The following is a 26,368-nucleotide window of genomic DNA, read 5'->3' on the forward strand; positions in this document are numbered from 1 at the left end:
AATCAAATACCAATATCACATTGAAAAGAAGAGTGTCTACGTTAATCAAATGGTTAACACCAACTTCATCAAATTGATAAATCACCAGGAAAATAAATGTGACATTGAAGAAACCAAGCAGTGAACATGTTGCAAAGTCAATCACGGCTTGTCCATGACACCTGTCTCTCCTCGTTTGGTTGGAAAATCATTTAACACATTTCATGAGATCTGTTTAACCAAGCTATGAAATGTGCGGCTTGACAAGTAGACTATCAAGCAACTGCGAATCTTGGAGTCGCCACGTAATGGCTACACACTTCACCAGATTGATAGTCTATTTCTTATTATCTTTCAATAAATAATTAATATTCTCTCTATGGAGATCAGTCATGTCGGTTTGCAGCGAGCGGCACACTCTCTTCTTGTGCTGGAGTTATTTCAGCTTCGAGAGGAAGCTTTTCGGGTGTTTCAGGCTCCTCTTGATTCACAGGAGGAGGTTTCACAAATGTGCCGCTGTTCACCTCTTCAATGGCTCGTCTTAACTGGAAAAAAAATCATTATATATGAGTTTAATCATAATACAAACATCTCACCTCTTATTGAGTGATAATTATTTTTCAAAAACTGATGAATTTACTGAGACGAAACATTTGTACTGATGAAAACATCTGGAGTACAAGTCCAAAACGTGCATACATATTATGTAAAAATCAGTCAACAATCCAAAGTAAATAACAATATTTATGTGATATTTATTATCTCAAAGACTATTTGAATAAAAAAAATGACATATTGTCATTGAGCTGTTAAAACCTCCGATGTGACCTCTTATGGTTTTTTTATATTTCCTGTTTGTGTATATATAATAACGCCTGTACACGTGCATGGATTTACTTGCAGCTGAAATTAAGTGAAATTAAGAAGCTTTCGAACTTTTTCAATTCATGCATGCAATCTTACAACTTGCAGGATAATACATGTTTACACGTGCATATGCTATTTTGTTGTGGCCACGATAATACGTACTGTCAGCAGTAAATCCATGCACATGTAAACGGGGTATAAGACAGCAATGTTTAGTAAAACTCTCAATGCTCTACATACTACAAAATTCAAAATAATATGCTTCATTTTAATAAGAATGTTATACCGCCAATGTACATAATCATCACATTAGATATATTACAAACACTCGACGATGTAGACCCCTCCACCAGCTGTTATTTAGATAAATAAATTTATTCAGAGTCTACCTTCATTTTTGTGCAACACAGTTTTTTATCTCTACCATAAAATTTAAATTTTATCACATGTGAGATTTTAACAGCTCATTTAATAAAACTTCTTTATATCGAAATTGTAAACATGTAATGAGTGTTAATATTTAGCTACTGTGATATCTAAATTTACTTTCCATCTAGGTCCTATACATATTATATCATTTTTAAATAGTCCCACAAGCAAAAATAAAAATGTGTCTTACTTCTATAAGTCCCACGACTCCAATAAGGCGGCCAATGGCTGTCACGTACGCCATGTCCACTCCTACCATTGAAAACAACGAATGCACCTGCAACAAATTATTTCAATGAAGAAATTTCCAATGTCATCCAATCTATCCATTGGTTTAAAATTATAATAAAGTCACATATTCAACTAAAATATATCCATCCGTGTATGGCGTGAATATGTTGATATAATTCTCAGAGCAGGTTGGTATTCTGTGGTAGATCAGCTCATCTATTCTATACACAAGACTGCTATAGGCTGCTATCGGAAGCTATCAAGGGTGGTTTTTCATTTTTTGTATTGAAGTATTAGCACTTATTGTAACAATTACAATAAATTAGCCGTCTAAACCAGTCTTTCAAAAAGTGGGCGATAACGCCACCTTGTGGGCGCTGGAGACTTTCAGGGGGGCAGTTAAAGCCTCAAAGAAAATTAGGGGGCGTTAAGCAAATCTAGAGGGGCGACGAACACACCAGACTGGGACTAGGGTGTTGGATCCTTTTTCAAATGTCAACACAGCAGGATTATCCCAGTTTGAAGAACTTATAGAACTGACAACAAACGAAGAATTATAAATTAAATTCAAGAATGGCTACCAAGAATTTTGGCTGCAGAAGCGAATCTCTCAACTGTACCCTGGGTTGTTCAACGATTTCTGATAGCATTCCCATCGTCGTATTTGTATGAACGTGGATTGCTAACTAAAAAGAGAAATCGGCTGCAAGTTACTGAACGCGGCGCGGCGACATACGGCTGTTTTTACGTGAATTGGAGCTTGATATTAACAAACTCGTCGAAATGCATCAGATTCATCCTTCACATTAGATAAGTTTTAAATTCATAGCCTTCTTTTCATATTAATAAAAATATTTCTAAATATGATTAAGTACGAGTTTTATTTCCTCTCATTGAAACATTCATTGATCTCAGAAATAGGATATGGGGTGGACCCTATCTATCATATCCATATAATAATGCATGTTTAAAAAATATATTTGCAATAACTGTATTTAAGATACGCAACAGAAGGTAATATAAAAGATAAGTTAAAAAATATGGGTTCACTAGATTTTTTTTAAATCTCAAAGTGGGCGGTGGTCGAAATAAGTTTGAGAACCTGTGGTCTAAACAGTCAAAACTGTCAATCTCGTTCTAAAATTTAACACATCCAAGAGAGGTGCTGTTAAAACATAGCACTTATTGTAACAATTACAACTAATTTATTGTAATTGTTACAATAAGTGCTAATACTTCAATACAAAAATGAAAAACTTCCCTCGATAGCTGCCGATAGCGGCCTATAGCAGTCTTGTATATAGAATAATAGATGTGCAGGAATGGTTTTAAATTTTAGTTTGTTGAGAATTTACAAACATTTTACTAAAATTTAAATTAATAGTTCCTGAGAATTGATGTTTTTAAACTTATCAACATATTCACGGATATAATCTTATCTGTAAGGATCTATAATTTGGGCAGGAAACAAGAAAGAGTGGAAGCGGCGCCGAGTGAGACAAGGCGATACAACAGGGTGATAATGAATAAATACATTACCCCGCCCTTACTACCTGCGTGTGGGTTAAGAGAGACCATTATAATATGTACAATGTTACCATTCAACAGCAAGGTTACGAAAAAAAATTGTAAGCCCAATCAAGGTTACCCAGATTGATGGGTATTGCTCTCTCTACAATAACGTAACAACTTGGCTCAGATATTCAAAATCGTCCATGTCTAAATACATAGGTGTTTCTACTTCATCGCAGGACGAGTGTTGGTGAGTGAAATTGGATAATATTTTATAGACGTAAAACTAATATTATGGCATATCTTTTTCCAGATGGAGCCATCTGTGACTTCCCAATAAAAATCACTAAAGGTAATTTTAGTTTGACATAAATATTTTTATATGCAAAAAATACAAATTCAGTTGACATTTGGGAGCGCTCAAGTCAACAACGATGTCACTCTCAAAACTACTTCTCACAGAGAATTTAAGTTTAAAATTTCGAAAGTCTCAAATTCAAACTTGTTGGGTGCATAATGCATAATGGGTACATATTCGCCGGGAGACTCACTAGGTGACTAATAATCACATAGCGAGGCACGAAGCGTGCAGTCTGGCCATTGCGATAGTCCATTGCGTCCGTTCGCTAGGATATGTCACCTAGCACGTAGCGTAGCACTAAGCGAGGCACCTACCTGTATGGCCTTAGACTTAGGCTCCATCCTCTATACAAGAAGGTTTTCTTCAAGATCTATGGTATAAAACAAAACCTCGACTAGCCAAGCAATTTTCTCGCATTCATTTAGACGAAATACCTTGTGAATGCTAATGTAAAAGAAGAACAAAACTATACCTTAAGAAGTGAGGTCTTCTCAACCAATTGAAACGGCGCAGGGTCGATTCGGCAACAGTATGCGTCGGTAGTAGTGGACATTGCCTTGTCGTCTCTCATTCGCATGAAGTCGGCCGGCAGAGCCATTTCTGTCTGCTCCCATGCTCGTTGCTCTGCCATTGACATGTCGCAGACTCTCTCACCAGGCTAATAATTACAACAAATTGACAAACAATGATTTTTTGTTTTGACTAGTTTGGAACTTATCGAAATCTTTCTACACTTGATAATGATTCCACAACTATTTATAGTATGGTTGAATTGGTAACTGCAGAAAAGTAAAAAATTCTGTGTTGGCAGCACTGAATACATAAAATAAAATAAAATGCAAATGGCATTGACAATGAGAAAATACGGGAATGGGACGACTGGCCTCCAGACAATTGGACGCCGCACTGTCGTAGACGATGTATTTTAATCAGTTTCTGTCTACTACTTAGTAGTTTGAATTCATTTTACTCTTAAGGGGGGGCTGAAGAGCTCGGTATTCAAATATAATTTAGTATAAAATGGACCTCGGCGTCGTAAGCACGTTAATTTAAATCGATCTTTTGGCAAAAATCACTAATCATCGGAGATTTTATTTAAAAAAAACATTATTATTATTATTGTCGACAATCTTACATTATTATTTGATAAACACCTGCACGTGTCCACTGATCAGAAAACAGGGCTATCAAAATAATATAATATTTGTAAAATGTTAATTTCATCATAGTTTTTAATCAAACTTGTGCAAGTACATATTGATAACTTGGGTGGATATCGTAGCAAACATACTATTGATATATCTACGGGTATATTATTATTATAACCCAATTCAAATTGAACATAGGTTGATACTCAAATACTATTAAAGTATCTTTATGATTTCGAGAAAATAATACGATGGAATATATTATATAATCCATATCAATTATTTGAAAACATTACATTTGCATGTATATAATATAGTGAAAAGGTCAGATAACTGTTTTCTCTGCAAGATAACATCAAAATTTATATATACTTACTTAAATGAAGAATTACATTCATGAGTGAGCACGGCTCAAAGCTCAAAGTTGACTTTATATAACTAATAGAAAATGCTGTTTGTTTCTACGAATAAAAAATCACGGCAATCAGAAAGGCCGGAAAATATGGCCGACAATGCATGATACACAAACATAAAATACACAAAATTACAAACACATACGAAGTTTACCGCACACGTGCAGACCACGTGATATTTGTTTACGCAAAATCGTCGCTTTCCAAAATGGCGAATTTGGTTTCCAGTTTTTACTGCGATGAATCACTGTGTTCCTTCCTGTCTTTTTTTATTCGTAGGTTTGTTTACTGTGTACACCGAAAAAATTCCATTAATAAAATCGGAAATGAGTTGGAATATAATGCACGCAAAACTGGAAAAATTCTATTATGGGTGTTTACTTTTTGAATTAGTTGACCCCAGAAAAACAGGTACATGCCACTACGTGAACCACAGTGGATATTAGATGGACAAAACTTAAATAATATAAATATTATAAATAAAACTTAAAAAGTACAAAATAATTACGTCTTCGACAGCCCTGACGTTATTTTTTGCCTGCCAGTGCATCATAATTATTTCGTCCATTGGCTTTACATACAATAATAAAATAATAGGTACTTATTGCGCAATTTTACTTTTATACATAATAATAATAATGGTACTACCTACCTATTGTTTCACTAGTTGTATAAAAGTAAAATTGCGCAATAAGTACCTATTATTTTTAATATGTAGGTCCTACACATTAAAAATAAATACTATTCATTATTAATGTTTTTTGGATAGCACATGAAATAAAAATGTAGGTAGATATGCATTTCAACATCCTTCATATGTTTAATTCTCGGACAATTTTAGGTTAAAAAGTTATTAATATATTATTAAGTTTATATTGTGGCAACCACATAATTGAAAATGTCACCATCATATTGGTTACAATACTTTCTCCCAAACAGCTGATTAACAAATTGAATTCAGTAACATTTACGTACCTACCTATATTAGAAGATATTATTTTTTGGTCACCCCATACTGTCTTCAGTCGACCGTGTTTATGATTTAAATTTAATTTAGAGACCACTTACATTGGACACAAGCATTGTCGGCGACCTTTGTATATTGCTAGTAGACCAACAATTCCAGACCACATATAAAAAATCATATTTTCAATTCTCAAGGGCAATTCTGTAGAGCTTACCCTTAACATAATGTATTCTTTATCACGGATTGAGAATTACCATGCCTCTAAGGCTTTATATAAAATAAAAAACTCTTTTTTCGTTGGAACTTAAACAGAACTTAAACATATGCACGATTAAATCATTGTTTACGTCTGCATATTTACATTCTCACCAACTATTAAATCATAATATTATAATCATTGAAATATAAATAATAATATTGAATATTTTTTAAAGTACCTATAAGTACCTAACGTCTATTTATTTTAGAATTCCGTGGCGTCCAGTTGTCCGGTGCCAAATCGTCCTAGACCCGAAAATACAGCCAATAGAAAACGACATCCGGCAGGAATCGAATCTGCGTCTCTTGGGTATCCACTATGCTACGACTGCCATGCTTAATTGGGACACATTTTAACTATTGGCCTTTTTAATACCTGCTGAAATTGAGATACGGTAGGCAATCGGTTTTTGTATTACAAATTTAAGTGTTTATTACTTTGTAATTACTAACCGACGTCACAGACCACTCCAATATTTTTTGTTATAACATACTTGAACTTGCTAATAATTTTAATTAACTATTTCCTTTATTCAACAAATAATTCACGAGAATTTAAGAATGTACTATTCTAATTATTGAACATACATAATTCTGAAAACACTCATAAATGTAGCCAATAGAAAAAATCTTTTTTGAAAAAAGTAAGGCACCTGGCAGGATCAAACCTGTGTTTTCAGAATTATGTATGTTCAATAATTAGAATGATACATTCTTAAAATCTCGTGAATTATTGGTTGAATAAAAGATTACTTTTTCGACATGTCGCGAGCCTAATACTACAAGGTTCTAAGTGTTCGTCCTTGAGAAAACAAACCCAACAATGAAGTACTATTCTTAGCTGCCTCATTTTTACTTTTGTTTCGCCAAGGACAAACACTTAGAACCTTGTAGTTCTCCACTCGCAATGTGTCACTTTTCTTTAGAAAATTTATAAACTATGTTAGCGTACCAGTTGCACTTTCTTATTAATAGATGGACTTCTTGGTGTTATAATAGGAGGAGGAGCAGCGTAGTATTCTTCGTCTCCCTGACCGTCTCTTTCTTCCGGGCTTGGTGGACTTCCCCCTCCGCCGAGTTCTGGATCCGGCTTTACGTCCTGTAGAGTGGTAGACTTCTTAAAGATCGCATCAAATGCAAGACGGATTCTGAAAATAATAAAGATAAAATGTTTTGTGGATTTCTATTTATATTCTATGTCAAGCCATGTCCAACTTCACGTAGGCTATGATCTACTATCGAGTATCAATCACACTCCAAGACCATTGTAATTCTTCAACTTGTACAACCATATTATATTTTGCTGCTATTGGGGACTCATTTCACTTAACGTCGAACTATTCTGTAGAAAGAACCTATCGTGTGATAGTAAAGGGAACTACGCCTCGTTTAAAGCATGGTGATTCGCATCTTTTCATTATCTCCCTCCTGTGGCAAGCCGTGAGTGAGAGAAAGCCTAACAACGCGACTTGCGCGTTTGCATTACCCGGCTATTCATTGGATATAATTAACATGATATTTAAATGTGGTAATTAAATATGAATTAACAGGTCAGCAGTGATTGTGGTTTAAGGCCATACCTCAGTTGAGACACGGTCTAAAAAGATCGTCGCTAGGCGATGCGCGGATTGCGGGTCGCGGGTGCAAATGAGGCATGTCAAACCAAATATAATTTGTCTTATAAATCCAACATGTGTCCATTTATTGTTCTGTTTATTGTTTTATCAGTAACAATAATAATATTTTCATTGACATGTTTTCTTTTTAAAGTAAATTGGTAACGTTTTAAGTTATCTTTACACGATTTAAGAATTATTCCGGCCGTCGCCATCACGAAGCAAAATAACGTGTTTCCAGCTCTACATTCTCTCTCCGAATGGGAGCGAGTGCGAAATTTCGTCGCGCCTATGGTTGAAAATTATTTGCCGTTTCACTGATGAATCACCTTAATATTAAATATTCTTTAATTTGTGTGACATCATAATATTATATTACAACTAAATGTGCATGCATTTTACATTTCTACTTATACTCAATTCCTATTAGCCATGCTGCAATCGACCGAAATTCATCCCGCAACCGTTTGCATGTTGAACATGCTTGTTATACATGTTAAACATTTGAACTAATCTAAGTAGATTATACTACACAAAATAATCATGTAAATGTTCTGCTATCATAGATAATTGTACATTAGTATGATGTATTTAGGAAAAATAATAATTCACAATGTATAAAATTCTTACCTGCTTTCTGCACCAGTGACAGTGCTATACACTGAGGGATGCGGCAAAAGATTTTGCGGCGATGTATTATTATTATTCACCAGCGGCCTCATCATTGTAAATGAATTAGTCTTCTTTAGGATGGACTTGGGCCTGAATAGGGCACCTGAAAACATTACCTGTACTGTTTTATTACAGCCTTAAGAAATCTAAATTTAATTTAATTTATTGTCAGTTGGTAATTCCTATATAAACAATAAATAAGATTATTTTACTACTGTCTTAAAAAGTCTAGTGTTCTTGAAAAATTTCTAAATCAAGCCAATGATTCTATATAAGACACAGTATTGACATATATTGCATAATTTTACCTGGAATCAAGCCTGATGGATCAGTACTTGTCATTGAGGTTCCGTGGACCATCTGTGGTACTTGCAGCTTCAATATATCAGGTGCTGGAGATACCTGAAATTCAATTAGTTTATTGATATTGTCAAAATCAGGGCTTCGAACTGTCATTTTTTTCATTTCGGTTTTCGTTCCGGTTCAAGTATAAAAATATTTATCGGTACGGTTGTGGCATGGCCCCCACAAAGGGGGGGCTGACAGGGCTCTAGCCTGGGGGCCCGGGCTCAGTAAGGGCCCGGCGTGGCGAGTCGACCAGATAAAGTGATATAAATACAAATCACAAATCCTCTCTAATAGTAAAAAAGTCGCCTGCGGCGGCGCTATTTTCCTTCAATAATGTTATTATTTAAAATGATGTGTTTGTATGATACAATTTTTATTCATGTTTACTCGACAATTCCATATTTCAAATGGATGTATTAAAATATTAAAAAAAACACTAAAAATATACACATTAATTTTACCGCGTATATCATTTGGAAAAAGCTACTGTGGATCGTCACACTGCCTTTATCCTTAGCGATAGGTAGGGGGCCCCGCCAAAGATCCTAGCCTGGGGGCCTGCTTCAGGATGTGGGGGCCATGGGTTGTGGTACACATTTTGAAAAAAAATAACGGTTTTTCCGATTTTCGGTTCAGCTCCGAGTAATTTTTAAATGTGTCTTGAAGTGAGGAGTAAGAACATGTTAATGCACGTGTTTGAACATGTACCGAACCGAAAAAAACCGTTATTTTTTTTCGATAATATTTCAAAAAAATATCAGTTTTTTCGGTTTGGTTCCGGTTTCTGTTCCTACAAAATTAACGGTTATTCCAGTTTTTGGTTCAGTTCCGGTTCGAAGCCCTGGTCAAAATTAAATAACACGCACCTATCTATATGTGTTTATCTACTAATTTTGTTAAGATAATTTAGTATGCAATAGGTACAATCAATGTTAATTTAGTCTAATTATTAATTAATATATAGGTAATTAACAATAATTCTGAATGTCAAAATTGACATTGTTGTAATTGAATGACTTAGTACAACATCATACTTGAAATGTCCGAATGTATACCTCAAACCGTGATGGTCTTCTCTTCCTTTTTTGTTCTTCCCTTGCCTTTTCTGCAGCTTCCTGTTGCCATTGTGCTGCCACCTACAAGAAAATAATTTTGATTAAAAACTGTTCATGTATTCGTAAATATGAATTATTGACAATATTGCTACATATTTACTACCATATTCTGCTAAGAGCAAATTTGGTTTTCTGCAGTCGGCAACGTACCATGTTACCAAAAGTTATTCTACGAACTAGATACAAATTATGAAAAGTAAAATACCTATCAAAAGTTGCAGTGTCTAAAATCCATCTTGTGTGATTTCATGTAACCAGATGTTGTTATACACGAGAAATTACATTGGTCAAATGTAAATGGTTTTTCTCAGGAATTAGTCATTTTGTGTGATTTCACGCCTTGCACCGTATACATGAGTACATCCTAGGGCTTTTCACCAGAATGACTTATTTTATGTTTTTTCAAGTTACCAGATGTTTTGGTTAAAAAATTACATTCATTAAGTTTGAAAAACTTTCCATCGAAATGAAACATCTTATATCTTTTCATGTCGGAAGACCTAACGCTTGAATAACTACATTCGCCACATTTAAATGACTTTTCACCTGAATGACTCATTTTATGCTCTTTTATTCTACTAGATTGTATGTATACTTGACATGTACAAGCATAGTGACCATAATTCGTAATGACAAATTACCTTACATCCAGTTTCTATTAAAAAAGTATGAAAATACACACCATAAGTCTTCTTTCTCTGCCGACATGATTATCAATAAGTCTGACCAGTTCAGCTCTTTGGACTGAACCAAGTAACACCATGGATTCAGGACTATCCACCAGCGGTAGACTTCGAAGAGTCTAAAAATAAAAAGAACACAATTTATTCACTTAATGGTAAAACTGAGGCAGTCAGAGCAGAAGTGATACATAGGTACCTATAGTGTTACGACTAAACATAAATGACACTGTGTATCAGCAAAATTATAGTTTTGAGATATTATGTAGGTACTATTTTTTGAAAGTTTAAAAATTAATAATCTGTGGTTGTAGGGTAAAAGTTCTTAAGTCACGTTTTTACAAAATTAAGATTTTAATGCCAATGTGTGTTAAGAATTGTGCTAATTGTGAAATAGCTTAAATTGAGAAGATCGTTTTTAACTTTTAAGTAAAATTACGTATTCAAAACATTGAATATAACACAACACAATATCAAAAACTTAATTATACATAAAAAATGTAAAAGAAACAAAAAAAGATACACCAATTAACTTCTAAGCAAGAGTATTTTGAAAACTGTGATTTATTTCAAATCCGATTATCTCAGCTGCAACCAAACTAACTTAAGCACTTTTACCCCGAAACCACAGTAATGCTAACGATTTTTTCAGGTTAACGAATCTATTTAAATTAGTAATTGCTATGATATGAAAAAACAAACCCTATTGTCTTTGAGAATATCCTTCAGTTTCTGATATGAAATTTTATTCCAAATATATTTCACATTCCTCTCCATAAAGTCTTCCACGTTCATGTTATACAAACCTGTAATACATTCAAAATCAATCAGTCAAATAACAATAATAATAACCACACTAAACCGAGGGCATACAACCCACAAAATTGTACCATGTGTTAGATGTCATGTCCCAGTAAAAGATCCGAGACTGTTCACACAATGCCCTGAATGTGCGTGATTACATCTTAGATGCTAGGATACTGTTTTATATGAAGATTTGTTGTTTATTCAATCAAGTGATTGGAACGATACCCCAGATCTTAAGACATAAATTATGAGATAACGTGTGGAACTTAGAGAAACAATACACATTCCCAACCTTTTTCGAGCCGTGACCCCGTTTTATAATAACTAAGTGCCCCGATAAATTGTAAAATGCTGTCTTAATAGGATAAAGAAAATGCATTGAAAATAGATTTTTCAATATAACATAATTTTAACTTAAGATATATTTTAATACGATGGTTGAAATTAACTTGTTAACCAACTTCAATGTACACGTTTGAGTTTTGGAACTTTTAAAATAAACCGATGCAGTTGGAATTTTGTAAAATTAGTATATCCGTCAAGTATCAGTAGATAATCCAGAAAACAAAATATGTCGTTATTATGGATGAGTTCCTTTCCAACACCAACTCAAAATTTAAATTTTGTTGGTTGGACCTTGTCATATTAGGGATGCGTTTTGGTTCAAAATCAATATTTTTTTAAGTTTAGTATTACAGTCGGCGACCCCACAGAGAACCCTTGGCGACCCCACTTAGGATCAAGACCCATAGTTTATATTAAATTTACAATTAGGAATGGATAGAAAAATTTACACACCAGTATGGCCAGTTAGCAGATCGGGTAAGTATGGCAATTTCTTAATGAGGATAATGGAGTCGTAGGCACTCGGTTGGAGGGAAGCAGCGACAGCGTTGGCCACCAGAACAGCTGTGACGAGAGGGACGACGTGTGTCACCTGCCCCGTCATCTCCAGGACTATTACAGCCACTGACACTGTGTGTGTCACAGCCCCTGACACAGCTGCCGCACCAACACATGCATAGCCACCTGAAAAATTAAATTAAATAACAATGTATTTAAGCGTGCGTAGCTTACAATCCATTAGAACACACAACTTAAATTATATTTATAATAACAGGCAAATCCCAATAATATCGTCGGTCCCTATTAAAAAAGTCGGATCTGCAAAATGCTATTTTCCAGTACGAGCAATCAAAGATGTTTCATCAAATATCCTTTGTGACCTATTGCTTGCCATAATGAATAAAAATACGGGTTATAGAAACTTTTCTAAACGTTTATAAAAACAAAAAAAACTGTGATTGTGGTATAAATGTTTAAAGTGTTTATATAACTTTTAGGTAATAATCCGAAAATGACAAAATTTCAGATCCGACTTTTTTAATAGGGACCGACGATATGATTGTTTTAAACAGGCAGTGTAGTGAGAGGGCTTACATGACATAAGTAAAAGACCATCCACCGCACTCAACAGTTAAACTGTGATGATGTAGTCATCGATACAGTATGATTGAAGGCATATATTATGTTTTTTAACATTCACATTGTATTTTGTGAGAGTTTACGCCATTGGCCAGACAAATACCCTATTACAATAGATCGGTATACCTGGAAGTATATGTGATACGTGTCCACCATATCGTAATCCAACTGGAAAAGCGCCATGAACTAATTCCCCAACAAGCCTTCCTAATGCAGCTCCGATCTTGAAGACAGGAATAAAGACTCCGGCCGGCACAGGTATGGTTGATGCTACAATGGTCAGGAAAAACTGGAAAATGGAAAATAAGTTAATAAAAAGACCATGTTATGAATCAGAAAATTCAGCAAAATATGCAAATGCATGCGCGCATTTTCCAAAAGTACTAAAAGGTGAAGAGGTGTTTAACGTCTGATGCTTCGATGGGCTATTATTTGGTGTCATCACCGATGCCGGTCCATATACCTACGATTGGTAATTGCCAGTGAAAGAGTGTCAAATCAACTAATTGACAAGAATTGGTTCCATCATTGTCGTACCAAAGATATTACATATCATAAAATTTTCAAAACAAAAGAGTTATGAATAACAATTATTGCCATTAAAAGCTTTTAATTCAATAATTAAATTTAAACTAAAAATATAAAAGTACGCCTCAGAGAAGTGCCATTGCAGCATATGTCAGAAAGATTAAACTTCAACGTCAATTGTCTGGAGTTTTGGAAATACATTTCTTAATCTACAAATACATACAGCGTTCATTGTGTCATTAATATGTATATAATATTATCAAGGCGACTATTTGCATATTAATTAATCCAACATTCATTCATTTGTATAGCAAAAATTTCAATGTCACAAAATCACACCATAATATTGTGATAGCATCAAAATGTATGGAAACTCTGTAATATAACAAAATCAACTGTAAACTTACGGTTAAGACAATAAAGGCAGAAAGAGAAACAAAAACTCCCGAATGTGGAGTAGTCCAGTGATGTAATACTTCCGCTTGGTCAGCCGACAGGTTCTCTGCACTCCAGGTAAAATTTGCAAATAGACTCATAACCTAAAAACATAAAACAAGTTACAGTTATATTTTTATGTTCATATTGAATATATTATCTAATATTGTTTGTGATAATATGACATATTATCACAAACATTGCAATATATTACATTTTTTTATATTACAGATATGTAGGTGTACTACAACCGTAACATAATCTATTACATTATATATTTTTTGTCTTGATTTATCTGTCTGTCTGTAATGCATGCGAGAAAACATAATATGTAAATGAGAGAACGTGACAAGAAGAAGAGAACAATAAAATTCTAAATTTGAAAAATAAAGTGACATGCAAATTTAATAAAGGAATCGTTTTTTCAACCAGGTCGTGAAAGAAAACAAATGATAGGATACTCATAATAATTTGACAGTTGCTTACAGTGCAGTATATACTAGAATATAGAGTATATAAAGATTATTTAAGGTCATTACAATTAATTTGACAGATTGATGAAAAGGTATAATGAAGTAGAGAGAATGTGATTTTGTAAATGATATATCTCTGAAACTGAATGTACTTGATTCAAATTGAAGAGATTTCGGGGGTGCATAAATCGAAGTGAAAGTGTTAAAAAATCAACAAAGTGGCGTTTAGATAAGAGATGAGTGTGTGAAATAAGCGTTTTGCCACCTAGTAATTTTTTATAATTATTTAGATTTACTTAAAAATATTTGGAAAAACCCATTCTCACTTAAAATTATGTTGAGGAAAATGTGATTTTGTGTTATGTAATTAGGTACCTGATCGTGAGTTGTCAAATCTCCGGCGATATATTGACCAGGGCCGAGAGGAAATGTAGTTGTGGCAACCAGAAGAGAAACAATCCCGGGATACAGGAAACGACTACAAAACAGAATACTTTATATTGAACACAATATACATAAATTATATATAGTGAATCGATCACAAATATATTAACTGATAGTATAAGTTTACAAATAAAGGCTTTCCACCAAAAAATGACAGTAAACGAGATTAAAGATTAATTCATTTTTTTGCATGTCACCTGAGCGACAAATGCATAGCGCAGTAATATATATAATATAGTAACGAAAATAATATATATATATTATATATCAGCAGTGTGTGGTCGACAAATGTAGTCGATCTGGTGCATGCCTTAATTATTATTCCAATATATTCATATCGACACCTCCTACGTAAAAGGCGGTAACTGCGTTTTTGGCTATTTTGACTTGATTGCCTTTTATTAAATAATTTTAAAGATAATACAATAATGATAATCGAAAAAAAACAAAAATTCAATCAATATAAATGTCAATAAACTAAAAAATTACAATTTCAGCATTAAAAATCAATGTTGTGGTGTCGTTAAAATCTATAAAAATCGTACTACTGGAGGAGGTGTCGATATGATAGTATAAATATCCACAAAATCGATAAATAAATTCAATAACATACTAAATGCCTGGCACTGCTGCCTATGAGAGTAAATGTACTGTGGTGTAGGACTTACACCACACTTACTAGACACAGCACGCCACTGATATAATTCGTCACTATACAGGTCAATTGCCGTAACCCTCACTTTTCACCGAAGTGACATTTTGATGGTAATGAACTTATTGCATACTCTTACACGAACTGGCCAAGTATCATAAATCCCAAAAAAATATTTCATATCGAAATAGTTCAAAACTATTTTTTAAGCAATTTGTAACTTGACAATAAATATTCCAGCCAAACGCTGTAACCCTATCTAAACGTAAGCCACAGGGTAGGTACAGAGTAAGCCACTCAATTTGTAATAAAATAAAATATATAAAATAATAAGTAAATCCAATGCCCACAATTTTTTTCCTGAACACTTTGATATTTGAGGGTTACGCTACTTGGCCTGTACAGTGACGCTATTTATATAGCGCATATTCCGCAAAGTCCAGTAATTACATCACCAGTTGTTTTACAAAAAATCATGGATAAAAAGATTTTAAAATAGATGATTTTAACTGTTTTATAAAACAATATTTTTATCATTATTATCATGATGGCAAAATGATTAATTCAAGATGATAAGGTTATTATTGGAAAACACAGTGAAAATGCACAAACTTTTTCTGAAGGAAGGTATTAATTCTCTTGCTGTTTCTCATAAAGATGACGTATTGTCTATGCAGCCATACATACGCCGCTCCGATCAGACCAGAAACGGCACTAAAATAATAAAAAAAAGCATTAACAAAATCACAACAATAGGGTGAAAACGGTTATGGCTAGTGTAGGTATCTTAAATGTAAAAGTTAGCATTGTATGAATATTACTAGAAAGAATTGTAAACGCTTACCCCATAAGCGCAAAAACCACCAGTTCCTGGGGATCGAATGGAAAGTCCATGGCAAAATTGGTGGGAAACATAGCGGTGACAGTGTGCGCACCGCCCGTCCACACTGCCAGTAATCTGAAAACCTTTCAATGTAAACACAAAAATATTGAAACCTATCAAAATATATAATGACTAAATTCTCAATTCTTATTTGTGATGGAATCACATATGAAAAATGAATGTCATATATATTCATAAGTATAACTTTATTTCCAAGATATGATGATCTAATAACAAAAACTGATATGCAGAATTCATTATAATGTAGACGGAAATAGGTTTTTTTGTGTCAGGCATAACCAGTTGGTTAGTTAGAATCTGTCTTCTATAAGCTGGCGTGCCGGTTTCCCCCCCACTTCAGCATCCATCTCGTTCCCTCCCATTGAAAACTTGCAACAGTTGAACGCGATGGCACAATGCTTTCCGTGTGACATGTACGCCAGTTTATAGAATACAGACTCTAGTTATGTTATTTTCTAGTAGTACATTGTCGGTGTTTTGTAAAAGGGTCGAATTAACCATTTTGGCAAAATCGAGATTTTAATAAATATAAGATATAAGATATTCTTAGGATCAGACATGGTTTGAAAAAAAAAAAAAAAAACTATTTCAAACTAGAACAATATGATTGCATATTTCTCTAATGCCTATTTGCAATACATTAATAAAAAATAAAATCGAACATGTCAACATCTTTAAATAATCGGTTTCTGTAAATCATTTTCAAACATTTTTTTCTTGGGGTGTTTTAGAACATATTGTGTGAAATTGCACATGGAATATGGACATATTTACACTTGACTGACAAATTAACAGACTAGACCAGTGTTTCTCAACATTTTTACACCAGCGGACCACTGACAATAGGAGAAATGTTTTACAGACCGCTAGCATAGAAATAAATAATATTATTTATATAGTTAACGTATAATGACGTCTGATCGCAATTGATTTCATCACGTAAAACCATTAATCTATTTTAAGAACAAAAACACAATACACAAACACTTGCAGGTGCACCGGGTTTGAAGATTTTATTGGAATTTTTAGCATAGGCATTTGGATGTCAAAAATTCGCGAACCACCGGTGAGAAACACTGGACTAGACAGAAATTGAGAGATTTCACAATCAAATTTAATAACGGCAAATAAATGTACAGATTTGACCAGAGGTTCTAATTAAAATGTACTTACTGTGGCCCCGCAAACTGCAGCAAAAAATCCTCTCCAATAATTTCTAACGGCAAAGTAAACTGTAGTTACTTCTATTGAGAAAAGGACACCTGAAATTATTAAACAAAATTAGTGAAAGCCTATCATCCGCAGACCCTCCCAGTACTTCCTATAATCATCATCGTAAGTGTCCCAACAACCCAGGGCAGGTCCTAGCCTCTTGTTGATTACCAAGGAACCGAGGTAAACAAAACTATTGACACACTTTGAAAAGGTAGTCGTCGATTTTGAGATCTCAAGGATAATGTACTTGATTGGTCAGAAAGGGTATATACTTTGTTTTTGTCTCATCGATCTTCAAGCTCATGTTTTTTGTGGATGCTTCCAAAACAGCGAAAGCTTCTACTAACGTATATCTGGATATGGCAGTTATGTTTATGTCAAACGCATAGGCAAGAATCTGCACAGATTTACGAAATATATTTCTATTTGTCTCCACTTTTAAATCTCATAGGTACCGCCTTCTCCAGGACAATGTTTAACAATATACACGCCAGGGCATCACCCTGTCGAAGATCGAGTGGCTGAGAGACTGTACTTTCACTCGACATTGTACATTTTTCATGGTGAACTGTACCTTGAAATGAGTCTCGGAGGTGCCCGTAGCTCTTCTATGGCTCTATATAGTTTACTTCTATTTATTGAGTCATTATCAACCTTTCCAAATATACTTATAATATAGGTATAATTTTGGAATAATTATTAAAGCTATATAAATAAATTCATTAGAATTTAAATTCAAATTCCATCAAGTACTCAGTCGATAGTATTAATATTATATAAATAATATAAACAAGCCCAACTTTTTCTATAGTACTTAAGCAGAAACAAATCGTTTATCTTAATAATGGTGTGACCACTAAAATAGCTGTTAATTAATTCACCAATCCATAGAATTCAAAACATTTTTATATTGATCATTACGTAAAATGGTATTCAACGAAGAACGTGCTTATTCAATATTAATAAATAGCCTCAACTCACATCTTTATCAAAATGGAATTAAAGTTAATATTAATTAATACCTATAGATATACCGATAGACCGAGGATACTTTATGGAATTTGAATTCAAATTCTAATGGATTTAAGATTCTCAAAAAACTTAAATTCATTAGAATTGGAAATAAAGTTGATAAGTTGTTTGTTTTCTGTAGTTTTAAAATACTGATCACCAAAAATATCATTAATATTAAGCATGTATTTATATATTTTTTTAAAAGCTATTAAAAATAGCTCTCGACATTAGCCATTTAAGATCTAAATTATGTGAATTAAGTACAATATTTATCATTTTTATTGTTTTGATTAATGCCAAGTTCCATTCCATTAGTTTAATGCATTTTCAAAAATATTAGAATTTTTATAATATAATATAAATATTATCTAAAACTTTAGATCGATTAATCTCATAGTCAAATAATATGTAGTTACGATTATTTGTTTTAAGGAGACAGTATTATACCCTACTCCAAAATAATTTATTTTTTAGTTTACTTATGATTTATTTTCATTGCGACAGGTAGTTACGCCTATCAAAGCAAATGATAATTACCTCCGATGGGTGCAGCAAAGCAGGATCCCACCCCTACCGCACAGGCAGCGGCTAACATTTCACTCGTTCGCGATTCATTCTCATAGATGCCTTGAAAAGATGTCACCAGTTTGCTCAGCAGTGTTGCCACTATAGATCCAATGTGAACAAATGGACCCTGAATAGAGGAGAAGTAAATTATGAAACATATAATTTAAATAGAAAAACTGTGAAATATAGATAAAATATTGTGTGACCTCCCAGGCAAATGGGAAAATTGAATTGTAAAAGTTGGGTTCAAAATTGAATCAAGTCCCAAAATCGTTTTTACTGATTTATTGTCACATAGTCCCGATTATCCAAACTAAACAGAACCTGATTAACGAAAATTATGGATAGTCTGGAATTACAGAAAACAAGATTTTAAGCTCTGTGGATAAAAAGGTTGCGGACTGTTTTCGCTTTCCGCAATGAGATATTCTAAAAATCGCCATTATTTAAATTCAAATGTATTTGTGTTACATAATATATATTGAGCATCTAAACTAAATTATATATTCATCATGACTATTACAAAAAAAAATCACAGTATTAACATTATTTAAAATTATAAAACAGTACAACGAAATTTAATGAGAGAGCTAAGTAAACCCTATTTTAAGAATTTATAAAACAACATGCACTTAACTCACCTTCACGCAAGCGGAATATATCAATATTTGAATCAATTTAACTGGACAGAGTTGTCACGATTCCAACTCGCATTACCTATGGCAGGTTAGTTCTGTACTTTGGGACAACAAACAGCAATGCTATCTGAGTCCACACAGGTCAATATTAGCATGAATGGCGGAGTTCTCACTTACACCACATGTTATGAATGAAAATTGTTCTTACTTCTTTTCCAAGAGGCATCCCACTTCCAAGTGTAGCCGTCAGTCCAACGACTTTTGCTACGAGGGTTTTGAATGTCAAGTACTCCTTTAGAGCAACTCCACGAAGGATGGTCTTCATCTCAGGAATACCAGAACCTTGAAAAACAAATATCGTGCTATATACACTTTTTAATTTCAAACATGTAGAAGCTGCCAAGGTACGTTTTGATTTTATTTAGAAAGATTGTTTAGAATGTCATCTTCAGAATCCCAAAAATACATCGGAGAGAGTTATTCAATGGACAAAATTGTAATTATTTTTTTAAATAATCCAAAAAAACTACTATTATAAATTGCTTACCAACTACAATAGTTTTCAATTTTATCATAATATAATATATATATACTATCAGACAAAAAGTTAATGTATGGTTTAACCATGACTTTGTTACAGTAAGGCCCATTTCAGACGGGACACCGGTGTCGCGCTCGTATATAATAAGGAGGCTTTTGTATTCGAATAAAAGTGTCTTTGTATTATGTTTATGAACGCCCCGAGTTAATGAGTCAAAGCGTGTATGGTACACTTTTCCGTCGGCCACTACATTCTCAAGCCGCCGATACACATGTTTTTATGACCGCAGTCAGTTTTATGTTCTAATTTATATCGCGAAATTATGCGATGACTCATTAGCTCTGGGGCGTTCATAAAAATAATACAAAGGCACCTTTATTCGAATACAAAGGCCTCCTTATTATATACGAGGGCGACACCGGTGTCCCGTCTGAAAAGGGGGTAAGTGCTGGCATACATTGGGCAGGTCGTCCTAAAAATATTTTAAAGATTTTTTGAATGTTGGTTTGAAGATGGTATTTCTAAAATTTGATTTATTTGTCTACCATTTTTTTTTTAAACGCAAGATATAAAATCGATTGAAAAAATTGTAAACAAACCGATAGCCTGTGGAGCGACAATCTGTACAAATCCTGCAGAGAAGAGGATGAGGCAGACAGTGAGAGACACCCACGCCAGGTATTTGGTGACAATACCTTCAGCCAAGTCACGGTACATCCATATCCTAGCTGAAACATCACAAATTAGTCAATAATGGCATGCCCAAGACAGAGAATCAGTAAGTGTAATATTAATATTAAACAGATAATAATTTTGTTCGTAATAGATGTATACAATGACACTAGTTGAGGAGCATAGAATGTCGATGCTATGTAAAACTAACTAACTATATTATAATATAAGCTATGCATTAATTAAAAGTACAATGACAGATATCAAAATAAAAATTAACATGGCAACGTTGCTTCTCACGATTACAATCTTAGTAATTTTTTAAAACATGATATTCCATGATATTCCATTCCGTAAGCTATTACAATATTTTTAAATTGCAATAAAATGGTAATAGTAAGTATGAAAACTGCTCAATACATTGATTTATAATTATAAATTAATAAGTACATATTTATTAAAAACTTAAAAAATTAAGGGTTGCTTTATAAGTGGTTAATTGAATAATAAATGCATCATTCATTTAATTTTTATTGTGAAAATGAAATACTATTTAACGAAATGATATCAGGCGGCGCAATCTTATGATACATATCAATTTAGGCCCGTTTCAGACGGGACACCAGTGTCGCGCTCGATATAATATAGGAGGCCTTTGTATTAGAATAAAGGGGCTATTGTATTATGTTTATGAACGCCCCAGAGCCAATGAGTCAACGCATAACTTGGGGTTATAAGTTAGAACATAAAACTGGCTGCGGTAATAAAAACAAGTGTATCGGTGGCTTGAGAATGTAGCGGTCGACGGAAAAGTGTACCGGACGCACAGTTCTGGGGCGTTCATAAACATAATACGAATGCCCCTTTATTCAAAAACAAAGGCCTCCTATATTATACCGAGCGCGACACCGGTGTCCCGTCTGAAACGGGCCTTAGTATTAATATTTTGAGTCATATAATAAGAAGTATATTATAATACTGCTAGTCTTTTGCGTTTGCGTAGATAATCGGTCAAAACAATATTGCTTTGTTGGAAACAAGTAAACGACATTGAAAACTAAAGTTATTTAATTTTTGTTTAGAATACGAGCATTTTTAATTGATTTTGTAATGAACCTGTTATTTACATTTGAAAAGGGATTAGGTAGCAAAAACACAAATTTGTGCGTCCTGTAAGCATTGAGTGACAGATGTCACTTTAGTTATAAATTCACCACTACTACTACCATTAATCATTAAACATCATTGCTTATTTCTTATTTATCTGAAAATTAGGTGACTAGTGCATAATCAGAGTTATTTAAATAATATACTACTATGCATACAGAACACAATAATTAATATACATCAGCTTGATATTTGGAATGGTCACCATATTTAATAAAAATGGTTATAATCTTTTTAATAACATTGAATGCTTATCTAAACTCCTTGTTTTTTTAATTTTGACAACAATATTATGTTCAGTGAATCAATTCAAGTAAATAGTTGACACATATCAAGCAACTTGTCTTAATGAATATATTATCCCATGCTTGATAAACACAGAATTTTACAGTTTGATAACTACTAATACACTACATTTGCATAATTGGATTATTTCAATTAGAAGGAGATTTATATTTAATCAGAGAATATAAAAGAAGGCTTCGCTTACCCATAACTCTATAATGAAGCATGAAAAAAATTAACAGTATTTAAATAAATTATAAATTTCTTTTGAAAATATATCAGTTACCTATTAAAAAAATCCTAAACACAATCTTTAACAGAATGGAATTCAAACACACATTCTTAACTTTATGGGCGAGTGTTCTTAACTAATTTATTATAACCCACCAAGGCTTAAACAAAGTGATCTTACAAATACTTTCTAATAACTACGCTATTTGAGATTTGTATTCTGTTTAGAAATGCCTACCATCTTTGTAATTTAAATCAAAATATTGACATTACTAACTTGATTTATTGATAGCATTAGGAGTAATCCAAATTGTAGTTTTGGCACCCTTGCACTTGTGAAATGATTTGATTAAAAAGAAAAGAAATCTATGCAAAAATACAAGGATATGTATGATTTATGAAAGTCAAATAGAAAACCATATTTGGCAAATGTATAGCTCCATCATAAACAACACTGCACAATTTTATAAAAAATATTATTGAAATAGGTTGCTAGACTGACCGTTGTTGCACATGGATATTCCTCGGTCCATGACGAAGCTAAGGAGAGCCATGATGATACCCAGCAGGGCCAAAAACACCCAGTCTTCTCCGACTCGTGCAAATGTGTTTCTCCAAACATAACCTACAAAATTTTAATAATATTTTAAATTGTCAGATACAAATTTAATACATAGTAAATTCGTATGGGGTATTTTCAGATATATAGGAATATGAAACCTTTTATGTCATACCGGATATTACAACTTTGAAAGACATTATTTTTATTTAATACTTATTTTCAAAACAATGTGTGTAATATAGTAGGCAGACTAAATTTTATCAACTTATTTACAAATTAATTATTAATAATGATATCATAATAATATTCCATGTACTTTTTACTATCAAATATCAAGTCCCACACCACACCACATTTGCTCACATAGCGAGCAGTATTTCGCAGCTCTAAACTTGAATTTAAATTTTTATTCAGTGATACGTTTTATAGTCAATATTATATTCATTTATTCACCTGATACAATTTTAAATATTGACAAAAATCAGTGTCGATTTATTCTTCACGAATGTGTCTGCTTCTTGGAAAATGGGATTCTAAAGATGTCCTGATAATCCGAAGTGACTGTGATTTTCGGTGTTACAGTTAGATAACAGAAAAATGTATCCTGCAGCGCTGTTTTCCTTAACAATTTTTAAAGATGGAATCTCAAAATTAGTTTATTTGTGGCCTCTAAACGTTTTAAATCGCCAAAGACAAAAATGTGATGAAATGATCTCATAAAACATAGATAAAAAGTGTAAACCAGAAATATTCAAATGTGTAAATATAAAACTATAAGCCTGGCTTAATATGTGTCATATTAAAAGATAATCGTAATTTAGATGAGCAATAAAAATATTATCTTAAATTAACCACTCAATTGTTAATTGTTATCTAATTAACTAAGAACCTACTTACATACATTTATTTGCATACGAAATTATAAAATTAAATAAGCCAAACCAATAAAAATATTTTATACATAAATTATTTAGTTAATAGAACCAGAAATTCACATACAAAATTGACCAAAATTAAATCTTCTTTTGGCTCTACTGAAAGATAATGATTATTAGGGACCGGATTTATATGCTAGAGCTAGCAGTGGTCTCCAAACTCAATTAGGATGTGAGCTACTTTCAGAAATTGAAATTGTCTGGTGAGCTACTTATAGGTAGAATACATAATATTATTATATTACTTAAAATAAATCAGACATCAGACTTCCAATAAAACATAAAATGTATACTTTAATTATTTATTTATAAACAAAATAATAATTGAAAAATATCTTTAAATAAGTGTGAGTAAAAATAAAAATAATTAGTGAAAAGGATAGCATTCATTTTCCTCCACATTTTTTTCAATTCTCGGTGAGTACCCTTCACTCCCATCATAAGAATAAAATAAGAATATAATAGAATACAATTATCAAGATGTACATGTACAACTGATGAGTCTGTTTCTATATTTACTTTTAACCACCTTCATAGTGGAAAAATGTTGATTCACATAAGTAGGTAGAACGAAATAAAGCCTTCATTTGGAGCAATAAAATTTGAGAGGCAAATTTAAAAATATGATAAATTACCCACGCGAGCTACCGTAGCTCGCGAGCGACCGTTTGGCGATCACTGAGCTAGAGCATGTTTTGTTAGGGTATATGCAGTTACGAGAGTTAGGAGAAAATTTTATTGTGCACATAAATGCATATTTATCGGCTTTCGCACTTATTTATAAAACATTGTAGATTGCCCGACGATAGCTGTCGATCGAGGCTCATTTTTTGTAACTCGAAGTATTAACAAAACTGGACACACGAGGACTTCGCTTAACATAGTCACTGGAAATGGTGGAAGATGTTAAAAAAATATTCTTTTCCATCCGATGTGATGGGAGACATAAACGAAAAATTCGCCAATATTTTATCCAGATTTAGATAATCATTGACAAAATTGATGCATACATAACTGAATAGGTGTGGATTTACCAGAAAAAGTGAAAATTTAGGCACCTCTATTTAAAATTTTCCCCAATCACCTCTGTGGACGTTGAGAGATCGTTTTTCGTATACAAACTAATACTAGTGGCAGATATGCGAAAAATGCCAAAACACGTTAAAATAATTACAAGATAAAAATAACTTTTTATATAACGTTTTTAAATTTTCTGTTGAATCATATAAACTTGACTTGACTAGCTTAAACGATCAAAAAAAAATTGTACTCTGTAGAAATAATACTGAAATGTCATATTGATTTCCATAGTAACGCACTTATATATTAATATTAATAATTTAGTTCCTAGAACCCACTTAGCAACCAATAATAGTTTTACTTTTTACGGATTTCTTCCGAAATAACTTTTCATACAAAACAGAATTAACTGAAAATGAAATCAATTCTACTTAAAGATGGCTAAAAGTATTTTAAAAATGCATTGGCATCGTGTTCTGATATATTCTAGAAGTTTCAAATGTCTAGCTAGTCGGGAAGTTAGTTAAAAATCGATTGCAAGATTTGTACCGGACAAAAAACAACCACCGGACAAATAAGAATACGAGCTAAGAAAAACGCTGTAATATCTAACTTCTCCTTATAGTCCGATGTTTATAATATTTTTATCAATTCCCCACTGAAACATTATCTTAGATTTAAAGGCATGCGTGCTCGCTGGGTCATGATGTAAGTGTGATGTGCATTGTAAAAATAAAAAAAATTATAACTTATTGTTTCGGACAAAAAAAAAACAGTAAATAGTATTTAGAAATAGTTAAGGCGAAGTCTTTACCTACCAGAGGCACATAGCGGAAAAATACGAAGCTTGCGATTTGAGTAATTTTTTTGATAATTTACAATTTCAACTGTTTTAATCAATAAATATGTATCTAAAAACATTAAAAAGAAAAATATTTTTTACTGTCAAAGATACAATTTGTGAAAAAAAATGAATTTGTCAAAGGATTCCAACTTATTATTTAGTTAGTATTATTAAGATTATTAAGTATTCTATGCTGTACCTAAGAGATTTTTGACTAATTCGTAGTTTTAATATTTTTTATATTTACTTTAATAAACATCGTTTTTTATAAAAATATAAATGTGTATAACTTGAAATCCTATTTATTTCCTTTCTTTTTATTATGCGGTCGTACATACAAAATCGTCTCAGTC

The 26,368-nt window shown here is 32.8% G+C and overlaps 1 protein-coding gene across 3 annotated transcripts in view; it reads right to left on the reverse strand.

The window, feature by feature from the left end:
- Positions 1–224: 224 nt before the first annotated feature.
- The window catches only part of ClC-a (chloride channel protein 2), a 67,201-nt gene continuing 41,057 nt past the window's right edge, over positions 225–26,368 (reverse strand). For 2 of the 3 annotated variants that reach the window (XM_085954289.1, XM_085954290.1), the window contains exons 3-22: positions 23,157–23,279; positions 20,899–21,027; positions 19,967–20,100; positions 19,091–19,247; positions 17,498–17,586; positions 16,265–16,386; positions 16,033–16,134; positions 14,700–14,802; positions 13,824–13,955; positions 13,015–13,177; positions 12,202–12,432; positions 11,299–11,402; positions 10,599–10,718; positions 9,857–9,937; positions 8,762–8,855; positions 8,412–8,556; positions 7,118–7,313; positions 3,852–4,037; positions 1,466–1,552; positions 225–524 (exon numbers count right to left, since the gene is read on the reverse strand). In XM_085954289.1, coding sequence (XP_085810415.1) covers positions 366–524; positions 1,466–1,552; positions 3,852–4,037; positions 7,118–7,313; positions 8,412–8,556; positions 8,762–8,855; positions 9,857–9,937; positions 10,599–10,718; positions 11,299–11,402; positions 12,202–12,432; positions 13,015–13,177; positions 13,824–13,955; positions 14,700–14,802; positions 16,033–16,134; positions 16,265–16,386; positions 17,498–17,586; positions 19,091–19,247; positions 19,967–20,100; positions 20,899–21,027; positions 23,157–23,279 — 2,657 coding nt within the window. In that variant the 3' untranslated portion in view covers positions 225–365. The remainder of the gene's footprint in view (positions 525–1,465; positions 1,553–3,851; positions 4,038–7,117; positions 7,314–8,411; positions 8,557–8,761; positions 8,856–9,856; positions 9,938–10,598; positions 10,719–11,298; positions 11,403–12,201; positions 12,433–13,014; positions 13,178–13,823; positions 13,956–14,699; positions 14,803–16,032; positions 16,135–16,264; positions 16,387–17,497; positions 17,587–19,090; positions 19,248–19,966; positions 20,101–20,898; positions 21,028–23,156; positions 23,280–26,368) is intronic. The other variant, XM_085954291.1, reaches the window with a different exon arrangement.

The sequence above is a fragment of the Rhyacophila brunnea genome, unplaced genomic scaffold (genome assembly GCF_057557595.1).
Source record: "Rhyacophila brunnea isolate RB1 unplaced genomic scaffold, BYU_Rbru_1.0 scaffold_4, whole genome shotgun sequence".
Classification (NCBI taxonomy): domain Eukaryota; kingdom Metazoa; phylum Arthropoda; class Insecta; order Trichoptera; family Rhyacophilidae; genus Rhyacophila; species Rhyacophila brunnea.